At 44.0% G+C, this 17,371-nt stretch overlaps 1 protein-coding gene across 8 annotated transcripts in view; it reads right to left on the bottom strand.

Moving 5' to 3' along the window:
* Positions 1-17,371, bottom strand: part of LOC124118617 (protein piccolo-like) — a 109,920-nt gene that overhangs the window by 52,997 nt on the left and 39,552 nt on the right. Inside the window, exon 1 of one of the 8 annotated variants that reach the window (XM_048386739.1) lies at positions 5,855-5,962. The exons of the other annotated variants lie outside the window; for them this stretch is intronic. Within the exon in view, the coding sequence (XP_048242696.1) occupies positions 5,855-5,859 (5 nt within the window). The 5' untranslated portion in view covers positions 5,860-5,962. Of the gene's footprint in view, positions 1-5,854; positions 5,963-17,371 lie in introns of those variants that run through there. 8 annotated transcript variants of the gene reach the window in all.

The raw sequence follows: 17,371 nt of genomic DNA on the forward strand, positions 1-17,371 counted from the left end.
CTAATTGAAAGTACCAGTGCATGGCCATAGTTTAACAGTGTTTTACTGAAATTAATGTGGACAAACAATGTTGGAAAATTGACAAAACAAATGCTTCAAATAATATTAAGCCATATGATTTTGTCACGTAATCCTTGTATTTCCTTAAAAAATGTCATCTCAAAATTTCTCAAATGCCTATGTATGGTACACATAAACACACTATTTCTATTAATGCACTGGATACATATGCTAGCTGTGCTGTTGACAAAAGGAGGCCTGTGAAGCAAGTGGACCACAGACCAACACCACAAATACATACTTACACTTAGTTTGGGAATTAACATGCCCTTTCCGACATATGCGTATTTCGCCTGTGGACCCGCCAGGCCATTTAGCGAGACGGTCAAGAAGGGTACCGGTATGTCTGAAAGGTAAGGCACCCTGCAGGGGCTGCTTAAATAATTTGGGCAGAAATTTGGAATTTTGAAATATGCCACGCGAAAGAGGTCGGGCAACTAAAGGAGTTTGTGTGGTTGTGTGTTTTTATAGATTTATGATTTATGTTTTATTGGTAGCTTTTTTTGGTGTTTTTTTTAATGCGTCCGAGTAGTCCTGTTTTGATTGGTTGTGGTGTGCAAGTTATGTAAGGGGTTTAGTAGAGTTGCTAGTGTCATTTGGTTGCTGTAGTTTAGTGTGGATTTGAGTGTTGTGTGTTGTTGGTAATGTGTGCAATGAAGTATTACATGTTTCTATTTGGGTGCAATGTCGGCATTTACTGGTTTGATGTTTTTTTAATTTGTTGTAGGTGTGAGTTTAGTTTAGTGTGGCCTGTTTGTAATTTGGGTTTTGCCCTGTCGATTCTTTTGTTTTATGATGGCTTTTGTTATTTTTTAGTTGCTTTTGTAGCAGGGGTTTTAGTTTGTAATTTGATTTCTGATAGTTGTTTTGCCACTTTTGAGACATTAATTATTTCCTTAGTAATATTTTTAATTTCGGTTTTAGATATTGGAAGGTTGATACTTACTTCTTCTAATTTTAGTGCTGATTTGTTGGCGTGTTCGTTACCAAACATTTCGACGGCAGAGGCAGGGATCCAAACCATTTCTATGTCTTTGCCTAGTTTACAGAGATTGTGAGAGCTTTTAAGTATCTGAAGTATTAGTTTTGGACAAGGTTTTTTCAGCATCATGCAGATGCACAACTATATATACGAAAGTAACAACCATACCAATAGTTCACCACATACAACTAGTTATAACACAAGTGTTTTCCCACTTGAAGAGACACTACAAGAATTGACTCCTACAACACATGCCACACATATCACAACACTCTGACCCAGTGACACTGCTTCCACCTGTGAACAAGGGCAACCTTCACACCTTCACATCCACATAAACAAAGCCCATTAAGGCAGGGAAGGCCAGATTGTTATCTTCAAAAGACATTACTAAAATTCCTACTTCGGAGGAAGACTTTGAAGTTTATGATGTATCCTCCAAGCTAACTGTCCTGTACATTGAATTGGCCTTGGGCCATGACTGAGGCCATATATGCATAAATCAAAATGTTGTCAAACCATGTCATGTATGGAAGCGACAGCTTGTCTCACTGGTCTGTCTTAACTGCCTATATTATGATGAGGCACAGACCTACCTGGGTACACTGGAATAGATAGTCAGCCCTGCCACCAGCTTGGTCCTCACTCATTCCCTTCGGCACTCAACTCAGTTAGTTCCATTCCAGGACTTCACCAGATTGTTTAAACCATCTTGTTTATTTAGTTTAAGTATAATGTCTCAAAACTTGAAATTACTTTTTTTTATCCCATGAACAGTTGAACTGTTTCTTCATCTATTTAATTGGTTGTGACAACAATGAATTTTTGTGTGAAATGTTACAAAAGCAGTTCAAAACATATGGGTTCCATATGTGCAGCTTACAATCTAAATATATCAACAGCAGAATATATCAACAGCAGAATATATCAACAGCAGAATATATCTGAACTGTGTGATAACAGAGGCATATCATCATGACTAACATGACTAAGATTCATAGTTCAATTTCTGTTTACTGTTGGCATACAGTTTCATTATACTATCTAAATATATTCTTAGTCCCTATCACAACAATACTCTCCATACATAAACCTTGATCTGAATTTCCCATTCCGAGTTAGGACTTAGTGCTAAGTTTATTCAACACTAAAGCCTTAAGCAAGAATAATCGGATTTACAGGTTTGATGTAAGTAGGGTAAACACAGGTCAAGTCTCAACAAACTTCCAATATATAAGTTTTCTTGACCGAGTAGGGGCTTATGTGTTGTAAAGTCCACACTGAAAATATCCACAAATCTCAGACTGGGCATTAAGTAAGTTGTTACCTGGTTATCCAAATGATTCTGATAAGGTTTTCATATTCAAATGGTTTGTTTCAACTTAGACAACTTTTGGACTAAGGTAGGTTTAGTTCCATAAATCAATACACATTGTATTCATGAGGGGAATACAGCTCAGCCAGGGCATGAGATTCAATATTCCAGGAGACTGCCGGACTGGGCGTCACACATTGTATTCATGAGGGGAATACAGCTCAGCCAGGGCATGAGATTCTATATTCCAGGAGACTGCCGGACTGGGTGTCACACATTGTATTCATGAGGGAAATACAGCTCAGCCAGGGCATGAGATTCTATATTCCAGGAGACTGCCGGACTGGGCGTCACACATTGTATTCATGAGCATGATGAGGGGAATCTAGTCTCGGTCTTCCTCATGATCAGTATGCCATGGTACGCCAAAAATGGCTATTTCCCATTATAGTGAGAACAAGCATGGAGCATTGCACACGCATGGGGGTCGATGGGATTTTACAGACACTTCAGGGAAAAATTCAATGTTATAACTTGAAACATCAATTACCCGAAAGGAGGTTTGTCACCATGTACAACTTAAATTGGGCCATTGGACACACATACTGATTTGTAATGTAGACATACAGGCAGGAAACCTCAATGACAACTCAGTTACATTTGCCCTGCAGCTGCCCCAGAGGAAGCTCACCTATCAAAATCCTTGAAGCAGTTAGTGTTAAACCTGATGTATGTGTATACTGGAGCTAGCTACTGCTGTATTCAACTGTTCAGAACAAGAGGTGCCTGGAGCTGTGGAGCTACTCCAGATGACAACATAAACACCCCCATGATCCTTGTGGTTTACCCAGCAGACAGATCAAAGACAGCACTGACTAGAGATTGAAAATCTCCCTGTCTTTTCTAGCTAAGTCCCTTCAATGGCCGGCATCATAAATCAGTACACAGGGATAGATCCTGACTGTATGGCAGATGTGACTCAGACATACTAAACTCAAGGACCTTCAACACTGGTCTCATATCTACTCCAGTTACAACTGACAAAGTTCAATGACATTTTCCTGAAGTAAAGAATTACATAACCAGTGAGATATACTAACACACTATGAACATGTTATGCCAAACAATTTATTTAATGATAAAATTAGTTTTATCCATTTTTATTCAAACTGTGATTTCAGACATGAACACCGGTTGGTATTAGAAACATGACATTGTGATAACTGAAGAAACAATACTGAAATTCTGACTCTTGATTTATTAATCCTCAGCTCTGGATCTGCCTGTGGGAGGGAAGGGGTATTGAGGGTTAATCCAAACTTTGAGCTATCCAGCAGTCATATCAGAGTGTAGGGCTTTAATATTGGACTGCATATCTTATATCAGAGTGTAGGCTTTTAATCTTAAAGTGCAGATCCAGTGTCAGAGTGTAGGACCTTCATCTTTAAGTACCATTCTAGTGTCAGAGTGTAGGACCTTCATCTTTAAGTACCATTCTAGTGTCAGAGTGTAGGGCCTTCATCTTTAAGTACCATTCTAGTGTCAGAGTGTAGGACCTTCATATGTAAGTGCCATTCTAGTGTCAGAGTGTAGGACCTTCATATTTAAGTACCATTCTAGTGTCAGTGTAGGACCTTCATCTTTAAGTGCCATTCTAGTGTCAGAGTGTAGGACCTTCATCTTTAAGTACCATTCTAGTGTCAGAGTGTAGGGCCTTCAACTTTAAGTACCATTCTATTGTCAGAGTGTAGGACCTTCATCTTTAAGTACCATTCTAGTGTCAGAGTGTAGGGCCTTCATCTTTAAGTACCATTCTAGTGTCCGAGTGTAGGACCTTCATATGTAAGTGCCATTCTAGTGTCAGAGTGTAGGACCTTCATCTTTAAGTACCATTCTAGTGTCAGTGTAGGACCTTCATCTTTAAGTGCCATTCTAGTGTCAGAGTGTAGGACCTTCATCTTTAAGTGCCGATCTAGTGTCAGAGTGTAGGGCCTTCATCTTTTAGTACCATTCTAGTGTCAGAGTGTAGGACCTTCATCTTGAAGTGCCAATCTAGTATCAGAGTGTAGGACCTTCATCTTTGAGTGCCGATCTTGTGTCAGTGTAGGGCCTTCTTTTTTCAATGAAAGTAGTTGACATAACAACAAGCAATATAACGTGCATTCATCCTGACACCAACCTGAAGCATATCTTGCTACAGGTAACCACCATCTTCGTCAACTATAAAGCCAGTACCACCAAGAATCTCATCTTACAAATTCAGACTTATGAGTCTTACAACATTTGTACAAGGAGTAAATCTATGAACCTACACATAAACAAAAGGGCTTAAAGGGGGGGGGGGGGGGGCATGTCTCCACCACTATTCTATAAACATCATCATTCCTTACAGTACAGAAGTATGTCACAAGTTTGGTTCAAGATGTCCTTACCTCTGATGGGAAGTAGATATCACTGAATATATCCAAAAATCCACTTTTAGATATCTGTGCTTTGTATCTCACACAGTAACTGTCCAAAATTCAGAACCAAATCTAGAAAGCAGAACTGTCTGTTCCTCCATGAAAAAAGCACAGAAGTTGACTTGTCACCAGTTCAGAATGTCCATGGAGACATCCTACAACCTTGCTACAAAGAGTCCTCAAAATTATATTCCTGAAACAACCCTCATAATAATATTTCATGAAATAATCCCATGATGAACAACATATCCAATACATCTCCCAGCTACACAGGAGAACACACAGCCTGTCAAGGCCTGACAGGAGCCTGTCTGACATGTAGCTTTTTCTACAAAAGGAGGCAGTACATTGGACATCTCTTGACCCTAGAACCACTTGTGTTACTGAGGAGTCTAGCAAAATGTGTGAATAACATTAACACAAAAAAGCAACCCACCTTTCAGGTGTATGTAGTCACGGAGGACATTGTTCCTTTCCCCTACAAAGGAGACAATTCTACACCAGTTATATTTTGTTTGGGGGGCTGTGCTTCACACTGGGTAAATCCCTACTCCCTTTGAGTGGGTTTTGATGACTGTTGCTTGCGGAGGTTGTAATACAACGCTGACCATGCACCTGACAGATCTACTGTGTGACAGAGGGGGGAATATACCTTCAATGTGTCCTCAATAAATCTCGGAGTTTTCTTTACACTGTAAGTATGAATTTGGATAGTAAACAGCTTTGTAATTTGACAGTAACACATTTGGATTTGAAGAAGATATGTAAAATATCTTTTTTGACATTGGGGAAGTGAAGCATGAATATGACCCAGTGCATGCTATCATATTCTTTCACTATCTGAGTGGCAGATAATCCAAATATTTATGCTATGTATATTGTGTTGGACAATATGACTATCCTGTCCGCACAAATAATGTATACTATATTCTACACACATCTTCAAAACATAGACATCCATTTCAAACTTAACACAAGCTTTACATGGACTCCTTTTGACTGGTCTTCTTTCCTTTGAAAGAAATAGCAACATACCACATGGATTTCCTGGATGCAATCTCTTATTTTTCCCAATCTTCTTAATTAAAACATCCACAAGTCTATATCTGTACATCCAACATGACCACTTGAAGGGACTCCCCTTAGGGACATCTGATCTTGCTCTCTGATGTTAGTGGTAACCTTCTGCCTACCACTGATGTCACATGGTACACATATTTCCTAGCCTCCAGCTATTGAAGAGTTAATACTGTGACATGGTGTATAGTGATTATCATGGTCCATTTCACATCACATGGCTGATATTTGATGAAACGACTGACTGGGTTATCTAATAGGGTAATTGACATTCTTTAAAATTAAACACCCTTGCCTAAAGATGGTCCTACCTTAAAATAAATGTGGGCAAGATGTAAGTTCAAATAGATTAATAAAAAATTGACGTCTTGTTGGAGATTGTCTTATGATTGTTCTTAAAAGCTCTATGTTCTAAACTCAAAACTCAATGTTCCACAAAAAACATAAACTTGTTTAATATTAAGTAAAATTACATTTTGAATGTCTGTCACAATGCTGATCAGCATAAATTCCCTTGAAGATTCATTGTAAAACCGGTAAGTGTGTAAGTCCACTTTTAGGTAAAGTTCATTCCACATTTGATGTTCATATCACATAGGGATCCTTGCAGGACATCTTTCACTGTGTTGTTGCACCAAGATGACTGCAAAGTCAGGATGCTAGTGTTTACACATCTCACAGTCTGCTCTCAAAGCTCCAGGGCAAATTGGGCCAGATTACACTCACAACATGGCTAACTGTCAGCCTAATTATCAAACTATATATACAAGATGGTTGTAGTGATGTCAGCCTCAGGGTCAAATTATCTCCTAGCATTCTAGCAAGTTATTACCAGTCAATACCCTCTGTATGTCCAACCTAATTATGCAACAGTTATATTGCATGATCATTTGAAGTCGTTACAGAATATTTCTCTCTGACCCTTTGGCAAGGTCCTGTGATGGAGTCGAGTTTGTGGGCTATAAGCTGTTCTTACAAATTGTTTGAGTTTGAAAATCAGAGTGTGTTGGCCTCCTGTGAGCTTAAAGCCCAGTGTGATGCAGATCATAGGCACTGACCACTTTGGGCAAGGATCACATGGATGGCTAAGGTGTTGACAGATCATGCAAGGATCACAAGGATGGCTAAGATGTTGACAGATCATGTAAGGATCACATGGATGGCTAAGATGCTGACAGATCATGCAAGGATCACATGGATGGCTAAGATGCTGACAGATCATGCAAGGATCACCTGGATGGCTGAGGTGTTGACAGATCATGCAAGGATCACATGGATGGCTTAGATGCTGACAGATCATGCAAGGATCACTTGGATGGCTAAGATGCTGACAGATCATGCAAGGATCACTTGGATGGCTAAGATGCTGACAGATCATGCAAGGATCACTTGGATGGCTAAGGTGCTGACAGATCATGCAAGGATGACTTGGATGGCTAAGATGCTGACAGATCATGCGAGGATCACTTGGATGGCTAAGATGCTGACAGATCATGCAAGGATCACATGGATGGCTAAGATGCTGACAGATCATGCAAGGATGACTTGTATGGGTATGGTGCTGACAGATCATGCAAGGATCACATGGATGGCTAAGATGCTGACAGATCATGCAAGGATGACTTGTATGGCTAAGGTGTTGACAGATCATGCAAGGATGACTTGGATGGCTAAGGTGGTGACAGATCATGCAAGGATGACTTGTATGGGTATGGTGCTGACAGATCATGCAAGGATCACATAAATGGCGCAATTTGGCATTTGACCCAGCTGATTCTGGTTCAGTTAAGGAATGCAACATTATGTGATGCCATAGACGCACCAATCCCCCACAAATCCAAGATGGACGAACAGAATATGGTCACTTGGATGGCTAAGGCAGAGAATATAGAGGAACACGCTGCTTGACTGCTGGGTACAATGACCTCAGTGTAGGACCAGCATTTATACACTTGTCTCCGGTACTGCTGCACCAAGAGTGAATGCTGCCACTGTCTTCTGAAACAGTAACTTGTGCACAGATGTACTTCAACACTACTGTCTCAACCACTCCTAACCCAGGCCAAGTCTTCTGAAACAGTAACTTGCGCACAGATGTACTTCAACACTTCTGTCTCAACAACTCCCAACCCAGGTCAAGTCTTCTGAAACAGTTACTTGTGCACAGATGTACTTCAACACTACTGTCTCAACCACTCCCAACCCAGGCCAAGTCTTCTGAAACAGTAACTTGTGCACAGATGTACTTCAACACTTCTGTCTCAACAACTCCCAACCCAGGTCAAGTCTTCTGAAACAGTAACTTGTGCACAGATGTACTTCAACACTTCTGTCTCAACAACTCCCAACCCAGGTCAAGTCTTCTGAAACAGTAACTTGTGCACAGATGTACTTCAACACTTCTGTCTCAACAACTCCCAACCCAGGTCAAGTCTTCTGAAACAGTAACTTGTGCACAGATGTACTTCAACACTACTGTCTCAACCACTCCCAACCCAGGTCAAGTCTTCTGAAACAGTTACTTGTGCACAGATGTACTTCAACACTTCTGTCTCAACCACTCCCAACCCAGGTCAAGTCTTCTGAAACAGTAACTTGTGCACAGATGTACTTCAACACTTCTGTCTCAACCACTCCCAACCCAGGCCAAGTCTTCTGAAACAGTTACTTGTGCACAGATGTACTTCAACACTTCTGTCTCAACCACTCCCAACCCAGGCCAAGTCTTCTGAAACAGTTACTTGTGCACAGATGTACTTCAACACTACTGTCTCAACAATTCCCAACCCAGGTCATGTGAGGAGAGAGAAAGGAATGAAAAGAACTGACAACATAGTCATGATGAAGTGATGAAATCCATACACATATGGTAAAAAGGTTCTTCCTTTTACTTTTGCCCTCACTGAGATCATCATATCTTATGAAGTGATCATGATTAAAACAAGATTAACATGTTTTACAACAAAAAGATAAAACTATGAATGGATGGGTGAATGATGATGGATGTTAAAAGGCTGCTGATGACTGGATAGTGAGTGTGTGAACAAGATTAATGCAGTAACAGCAATAACATTCAATATCAAGATAGTCAGCTTCTATGATGAGGAATAATTGTGCACAAGATCCCTGTGTGCTTCTATTCCTGGGGGGGGCACGGGTGGCCCAGTCGTCTAAGGCACCGCATTTCGCTGTGCAGAGTTGCGTCCCTTGGGCACGCAAGAAACCTATGATTGTGGGTTCGAATCCCGGTTCGCTCCGATTATGTTTCTAGGTTTGTCAGCACCATACCCGTGTCCGTGGGTTTCACTGAAGTGGTAAACGTCTGAGACCTGCATCACTTCGGGCTTTCCTCCCACATAAAGCTGACACGCCGCGATATAACTGGAATACTGTTAAAAGCGGCATTTAACCAAACTCACTCACTCACTCTATTCCTGGGAGTGAGTGAGCCAGGTGCAACACAGAGTTGTGTCAGCTTAATGGTGCAGGAGAGGCCAAACTGATGCAGTTGGAAGTGCCAACTTGTGAAAACGTTGGTTAAACGGGGATATGGATATGGGACTAACATATCAGTGATCACAACCTGGATGAATGTGGTCCTGATCCTGGCAAAGCAAAATGCAGCACTTTAGACCACTGGGGCATGTCCCCTCATCAAAGATCAAATGGCTTTGGCATCATTAGATCGCATGTTCCTTAATATAGTGAGTAACTGATATACCTATACATGTATATACCTTATTGCATATACACATGTCCTGGACAAACCTTCTTACATATAAACATGTCCTGGACAGACCTTCTCACATATAAACAAGTCCTGGACAAACCTTCTTAAATATAAACATGTCCTGGACAAACCTTCTTACATATAAACATGTCCTGGACAAACCTTCTTACATATAAACATGTCCTGGAAATACCTTATTGCATATAAACATGCCCTTGAAATACCTTCTGGCATATAGACATTCTACTATTTATTTGGATATGTTCCCAATATGGATATGTCAATGTTTCAAAGTTTTCAAATGCTTCATTGGAATGAAATGTTTCAATCATGAAGATCGTGAATGACTAAAGAAACAGTTGACTAACAATAACCACACTACCACACATAAACCAATAGTCACATCTTCTCTAACCATAAGGAACCTTGAGTCATGACAAACTGGATCATTTTCTCTCACCCTTCCACCAACATGGGATTTGAACTGGAAATAACACTTAGTCAAAGTCCATTACACTTATATTCAAACCAGGAGGCATCTCACTCCATTGAAGCTGCAGACAATAGCAGAGGGTCAGACAGTCCTTCTCTCCTCCAACACACCACTCTGCACAGGATATCTACTGGGGTGGGGCATATCAGTGGGCGAGAAGGAATGCTGTGACTCAGGCTAAAATGCAGGTTGTATATCTCTTCATTTTACATTAGAGTGGCTTGGACATAGTAGGGAGTTGTCATTATCTACTGGTTATTCATACATGTGGCTACAGCCCACTCTCGCAGCCAACTTCATGTAAGAGTCTTATTCTGAGATAACACTGACCTTACCAAGCACAATCTGGCAGAGTGTGCACAATACAAAATATTGTGGAGAAATATATACCCCTAGTTAAAAAAATCTTTAAAAAAAATCCAGTTGAAAATGTATCTTTACAAAGTTGAAAAACAGAAAACACCAGTGTAGTTTCCTCTCTACCACCCTCCACATCAACTGTCTCCCACCCTCCACATCAACTGTCTCCCACCCTCCACTTCAACTGTCTCCCACCCTCCACATCAACTTCTCCCACCCTCCACATCAACCCTCACATATCCATCCATCACACCATCATGGGCTCCATCCAGGAAAACATTGTAAGTAGATTCCTGAATCAAACTTGTAAGAAAAGTTTTTTTGCACTTATTTCTCCTAGTTATATCCCATAACATATTTTTAAAGAATCCAACCATTCCTCAAAGAGTCAACACAGTCTCTGTGCCATATGAAAACAAATACAAATATTCCATCACCACAAAACTCACCTTTTTAATTGCTACCTGGCCAAAAACAAACACATTCAGTTGATCACTTTAGTGGGCATTCCTAAGAGGATTGTGCAGGAGCTTGTTGTAGGGGAATGCTAAGCTGTGCCCTGCCCCCACAAACACAATGCATGCTAATCCCTGTTCACTCAGATCAATGATGGAAGATTCACAAGGACTCTTATGTCGACAGAGCCAATTTACTGCAGGGTGTCATGAACATCGTGTTGCCGATAGCCAGAAGTCCCACCTGGGGAAGTTGTCCACATTCAAAGTCACCTACTTTACTTTTTGTAAGAGCATTCAAAACAAAGTGTTTTGAAACTGTTTGTAATTCTCACTCACAGGGTCTTAAAAGCCCTCAATAGATTATAGTGTGTGATCAGAGCCCCAGCATTATAATTTTTTCCACTTTGGGTGCTTGCATAAATGGCCTGCTATTCATGACAGTCAAGTGTGTGTGTGGTGTTATGCCTATTCACACTGTACCCATGGGGGGAGTTGAACAAATTGGGCGAACATTTAATCACGGGGCTACCTCACTGTCTTGCATGACATTTTTTAATACAGCTTCAGAAACACCTTGAGCATAGTAAATGAGGTTTATACCATTGCCTTATCACATCAAGCTGCAGAAATTAGTCCTGGAGCAGACTAGACACTCGATGATGCTGTGAGCACAAATTCAGTGAGAAAAAAACTTTTTCAATAATAGCTAAACTCTTTATCATTCCCTTGGAAAATGGACACTTATTTTGGAACATATAAAGTTGTTCAGTGAGACTTTTCTAAACAGTCACTTGCTCTTGTGATAGTATTCAAATCATGGCTTGAAACAAGACATCTAAACCTAAACCATGAATGTAAGCCCAAGGTTATACTCCCTTCCCAGACATCCCCTTATTATTGTACCAGTATTTATTGTATACAAATATTGGTCCAATATTTTACTACTCATATATTTCCTCACAAGAGCAAATAAGCTAAACTGACAAAATACAAGTTGGATGTGGACCCTGAATAACCTGCCATCATTATTCCAACCCCAGATCCATGTTCAGATGCTTCTTCTCAGTTTTCAGTTGACGATGCAGCCTATCTGGTGCAAGTACCTGACACACACCGACTTCAGCAGAATTACAGCTGGGCTTCAATTGCCTTGGAGGTTTCCCAAGTTGTGAGATCTTCATCCTCCGAAGTGATACGCTGATGTAACTGCTGCCATGTTTTGTATACAATTAAGCATTACATCAGTATCAGCTAATAGTGTCCAGTGAGGGTGTCCTGTGAGGGTGTCCTGTGAGGGTGTCCTGTGAGGGTGCTCTGTGAGGGTGCTCTGTGAAGGTGTCCGGTGAGGGTGTCCTGTGAGGGTGTCCTGTGAAGGTGTCCGGTGAGGCTGTTCTGTGAGGGTGTTCTGTGCGGGTGCTCTGTGAGGGTGTCCTGTGAAGGTGTCCGGTGAGGGTGTCCTGTGAAGGTGTCCGGTGAGGGTGTCCTGTGAGGCTGTTCTGTGAGGGTGTTCTGTGCGGGTGCTCTGTGAGGGTGTCCTGTGAGGGTTCTCTGTGAGGCTGTTCTGTGAGGGTGTTCTGTGCGGTTGCTCTGTGAGGCTGTTCTGTGCGGGTGCTCTGTGAGGCTGTTCTGTGAGGGTGCTCTGTGAGGCTGTTCTGTGAGGGTGTTCTGTGCGGTTGCTCTGTGAGGGTGTCCTGTGAGGGTGCTCTCTGAGGCTGTTCTGTGAGGCTGTTCTGTGAAGTTGCTCTGTGAGGGTGCTCTGTGAGGGTGTTCTGTGAGGGTGTTCTGTGAGGGTGTTCTGTGAAGGTGTTCTGTGAGGGTGTTCTGTGAGGGTGCTCTGTGAGGCTGTTCTGTGAGGGTGTCCTGTGAGGGTGCTCTGTGAGGCTGTTCTGTGAAGGTGTCCTGTGAGGCTGTTCTGTGAGGGTGTTCTGTGAGGGTGTTCTGTGAGGGTGTTCTGTGAAGGTGTTCTGTGAGGGTGTTCTGTGAGGGTGCTCTGTGAGGCTGTTCTGTGAGGGTGTTCTGTGAGGGTGTTCTGTGAAGGTGTTCTGTGAGGGTGTTCTGTGAGGGTGCTCTGTGAGGCTGTTCTGTGAGGGTGCTCTGTGAGGCTGTTCTGTGAGGGTGCTCTGTGAGGCTGTTCTGTGAAGGTGTCCTGTGAGGCTGTTCTGTGAGGGTGTTCTGTGAAGGTGTTCTGTGAGGGTGTTCTGTGAGGGTGCTCTGTGAGGCTGTTCTGTGAGGGTGCTCTGTGAGGCTGTTCTGTGAGGGTGCTCTGTGAGGCTGTTCTGTGAAGGTGTCCTGTGAGGCTGTTCTGTGAGGGTGTTCTGTGAGGGTGTTCTGTGAGGGTGTTCTGTGAAGGTGTTCTGTGAGGGTGTTCTGTGAGGGTGCTCTGTGAGGCTGTTCTGTGAGGGTGTTCTGTGAGGGTGTTCTGTGAAGGTGTTCTGTGAGGGTGTTCTGTGAGGGTGCTCTGTGAGGCTGTTCTGTGAGGGTGCTCTGTGAGGCTGTTCTGTGAGGGTGCTCTGTGAGGCTGTTCTGTGAAGGTGTCCTGTGAGGCTGTTCTGTGAGGGTGCTCTGTGAGGGTGTCCTGTGAGGGTGCTCTGTGAGGCTGTTCTGTGAAGGTGTCCTGTGAGGCTGTTCTGTGAGGGTGTTCTGTGAAGGTGTTCTGTGAAGGTGTTCTGTGAGGGTGTTCTGTGAGGGTGCTCTGTGAGGGTGTTCTGTGAGGCTGTTCTGTGAGGGTGTTCTGTGAGGGTGTTCTGTGAGGGTGCTCTGTGAGGCTGTTCTGTGAGGGTGCTCTGTGAGGCTGTTCTGTGAGGGTGTTCTGTGAGGGTGTTCTGTGAGGGTGTTCTGTGAGGGTGTTCTGTGAAGGTGTTCTGTGAGGGTGTTCTGTGAGGGTGTTCTGTGAGGGTGCTCTGTGAGGCTGTTCTGTGAGGGTGCTCTGTGAAGGTGTTCTGTGAAGGTGTTCTGTGAGGGTGTCCTGTGAGAGTGTCCTGTGAGGCTGTCCTGTGAGGCTGTTCTGTGAGGGTGTTCTGTGAAGGTGTTCTGTGAGGGTGTTCTGTGAGGGTGTCCTGTGAGGGTGTCCTGTGAGGGTGCTCTGTGAGGGTGTTCTGTGAGGGTGTTCTGTGAGGGTGTCCTGTGAGGGTGTTCTGTGAGGGTGTTCTGTGAGGGTGTTCTGTGAGGGTGTCCTGTGAGGGTGTTCTGTGAGGGTGTTCTGTGAGGGTGCTCTGTGAGGGTGTTCTGTGAGGCTGTTCTGTGAGGGTGTTCTGTGAGGGTGTTCTGTGAGGGTGCTCTGTGAGGCTGTTCTGTGAGGGTGTTCTGTGAGGGTGCTCTGTGAGGGTGTTCTGTGAGGCTGTTCTGTGAGGGTGTTCTGTGAAGGTGCTCTGTGAGGCTGTTCTGTGAGGGTGCTCTGTGAGGCTGTTCTGTGAGGGTGCTCTGTGAGGGTGCTCTGTGAGGCTGTTCTGTGAGGGTGCTCTGTGAGGGTGCTCTGTGAGGCTGTTCTGTGAGGGTGTTCTGTGAGGCTGTTCTGTGAGGCTGTTCTGTGAGGGTGCTCTGTGAGGCTGTTCTGTGAGGGTGTTCTGTGAGGCTGTTCTGTGAGGGTGTTCTGTGAGGGTGTTCTGTGAGGGTGTTCTGTGAGGGTGTTCTGTGAGGGTGCTCTGTGAGGGTGTTCTGTGAGGGTGTTCTGTGAGGGTGTTCTGTGAGGGTGCTCTGTGAGGCTGTTCTGTGAGGGTGTTCTGTGAGGGTGTTCTGTGAGGGTGCTCTGTGAGGCTGTTCTGTGAGGGTGTTCTGTGAGGCTGTTCTGTGAGGGTGCTCTGTGAGGGTGTTCTGTGAGGCTGTTCTGTGAGGCTGTTCTGTGAGGCTGTTCTGTGAGGGTGCTCTGTGAGGCTGTTCTGTGAGGGTGTTCTGTGAGGCTGTTCTGTGAGGCTGTTCTGTGAGGCTGTTCTGTGAGGGTGCTCTGTGAGGCTGTTCTGTGAGGGTGTTCTGTGAGGCTGTTCTGTGAGGGTGTTCTGTGAGGGTGTTCTGTGAGGGTGTTCTGTGAGGGTGTTCTGTGAGGGTGCTCTGTGAGGGTGTTCTGTGAGGGTGTTCTGTGAGGGTGTTCTGTGAGGGTGCTCTGTGAGGGTGCTCTGTGAGGGTGTTCTGTGAGGGTGTTCTGTGAGGGTGCTCTGTGAGGGTGTTCTGTGAGGGTGTTCTGTGAGGGTGTTCTGTGAGGGTGCTCTGTGAGGCTGTTCTGTGAGGGTGTTCTGTGAGGCTGTTCTGTGAGGGTGCTCTGTGAGGCTGTTCTGTGAGGGTGCTCTGTGAGGCTGTTCTGTGAGGGTGCTCTGTGAGGGTGCTCTGTGAGGCTGTTCTGTGAGGGTGCTCTGTGAGGGTGCTCTGTGAGGCTGTTCTGTGAGGGTGTTCTGTGAGGGTGCTCTGTGAGGCTGTTCTGTGAGGCTGCTCTGTGAGGCTGTTCTGTGAGGGTGCTCTGTGAGGGTGCTCTGTGAGGCTGTTCTGTGAGGGTGTTCTGTGAGGGTGTTCTGTGAGGCTGTTCTGTGAGGGTGTTCTGTGAGGGTGTTCTGTGAGGCTGTTCTGTGAGGGTGCTCTGTGAGGGTGCTCTGTGAGGCTGTTCTGTGAGGGTGCTCTGTGAGGGTGCTCTGTGAGGCTGTTCTGTGAGGGTGCTCTGTGAGGGTGTTCTGTGAGGGTGTTCTGTGAGGCTGTTCTGTGAGGGTGCTCTGTGAAGGTGCTCTGTGAGGCTGTTCTGTGAGGGTGCTCTGTGAAGGTGTTCTGTGAGAGTGTTCTGTGAGGGTGTCCTGTGAGGCTGTTCTGTGAGGGTGTTCTGTGAGGGTGTTCTGTGAAGGTGTTCTGTGAGGGTGTTCTGTGAGGGTGTTCTGTGAGGGTGTTCTGTGAGGGTGTCCTGTGAGGCTGTTCTGTGAGGGTGTTCTGTGAGGGTGTTCTGTGAAGGTGTTCTGTGAGGGTGTTCTGTGAGGGTGCTCTGTGAGGGTGTTCTGTGAGGCTGTTCTGTGAGGCTGTTCTGTGAGGGTGTTCTGTGAGGGTGTTCTGTGAGGGTGTTCTGTGAGGGTGTTCTGTGAGGGTGTCCTGTGAGGCTGTTCTGTGAGGGTGTTCTGTGAGGGTGTTCTGTGAAGGTGTTCTGTGAGGGTGTTCTGTGAGGGTGCTCTGTGAGGCTGTTCTGTGAGGGTGTCCTGTGAGGCTGTTCTGTGAGGGTGTTCTGTGAAGGTGTTCTGTGAAGGTGTTCTGTGAGGGTGTTCTGTGAGGGTGCTCTGTGAGGGTGTTCTGTGAGGGTGTTCTGTGAGGGTGCTCTGTGAGTCTGTTCTGTGAAGGTGCTCTGTGAGGCTGTTCTGTGAGAGTGTTCTGTGAGGCTGTTCTGTGAGGGTGTTCTGTGAGAGTGTTCTGTGAGGGTGTTCTGTGAGAGTGTTCTGTGAGAGTGTTCTGTGAGGGTGTTCTGTGAGAGTGTTCTGTGAGGCTGTTCTGTGAGGGTGTTCTGTGAGAGTGTTCTGTGAGGGTGTTCTGTGAGAGTGTTCTGTGAGAGTGTTCTGTGAGGCTGTTCTGGGAGGGTGTTCTGTGAGGGTGTCCTGTGAGGGTGTTCTGTGAGGGTGCTCTGTGAGGGTGTCCTGTGAGGGTGTTCTGTGAGGGTGCTCTGTGAGGCTGTTCTGTGACAGTGTTTAAGTCATATGACCGTCAATCTTCTTTTTTTTGTGACATGACATTAAATGCCTGCCTGGCACTAATGGCAGTGACTGGATACGTTCACACCAGCACTCTACCATCACAATTGTACAATGAGGTTTTCAGGTGTTGCTATAAGCTCAAATCAATTTGCTCTACAATTAATTATTACAGACCCAAATGTTTTAAATACACACAATCAGAACCACATTTAATTTTTTAGGTCTAATAAATACAAACTTCACCATACCTTGCATTAAGAAAATTGTTTCTGATTGCTTTCCATGTTTACTGCATAAAGGCAATTTCTTCCACAAATTTCACATACCTCGCTGGGTAATGCTGAAGCTTATATAATTGCCAATGCAAATGCAAATGCTATGATATGATAATATTATCTTGAAATTGAACACCTATTAAATGTAGTTTATTGAACTTAACCAGGCATATCCAATTGTAATGCAGGGGCAATAACTCTTGATATGTTACGTAGTCTGTGAGCTGTCAAGATCTTGCAATCCATACTTATGAAGACATTTTAGAATGGAGAATAATTATATCACTTCATTTCCCCTAAGATCAGTCAACAACTGATATTTCCTCAAAGTAATAGGCATTGAGATCCTTCAGATGTTACACTCAAACATATCAAGGCTACCTTTAATACAACAATCTTATAGTGAAAATATGATCCTTCATGTGATGCTCTTTATAAATGAAAAACTGATCACAAAAATCAACTCTCTTGCATAAGCAACCATGAGAATTTCAACAATTCAATCTCAGTC

Source organism: Haliotis rufescens, unplaced genomic scaffold (genome assembly GCF_023055435.1).
Source record: "Haliotis rufescens isolate VD_foot unplaced genomic scaffold, xgHalRufe1.0.p SCAF_10, whole genome shotgun sequence".
Lineage (NCBI taxonomy): Eukaryota > Metazoa > Mollusca > Gastropoda > Lepetellida > Haliotidae > Haliotis > Haliotis rufescens.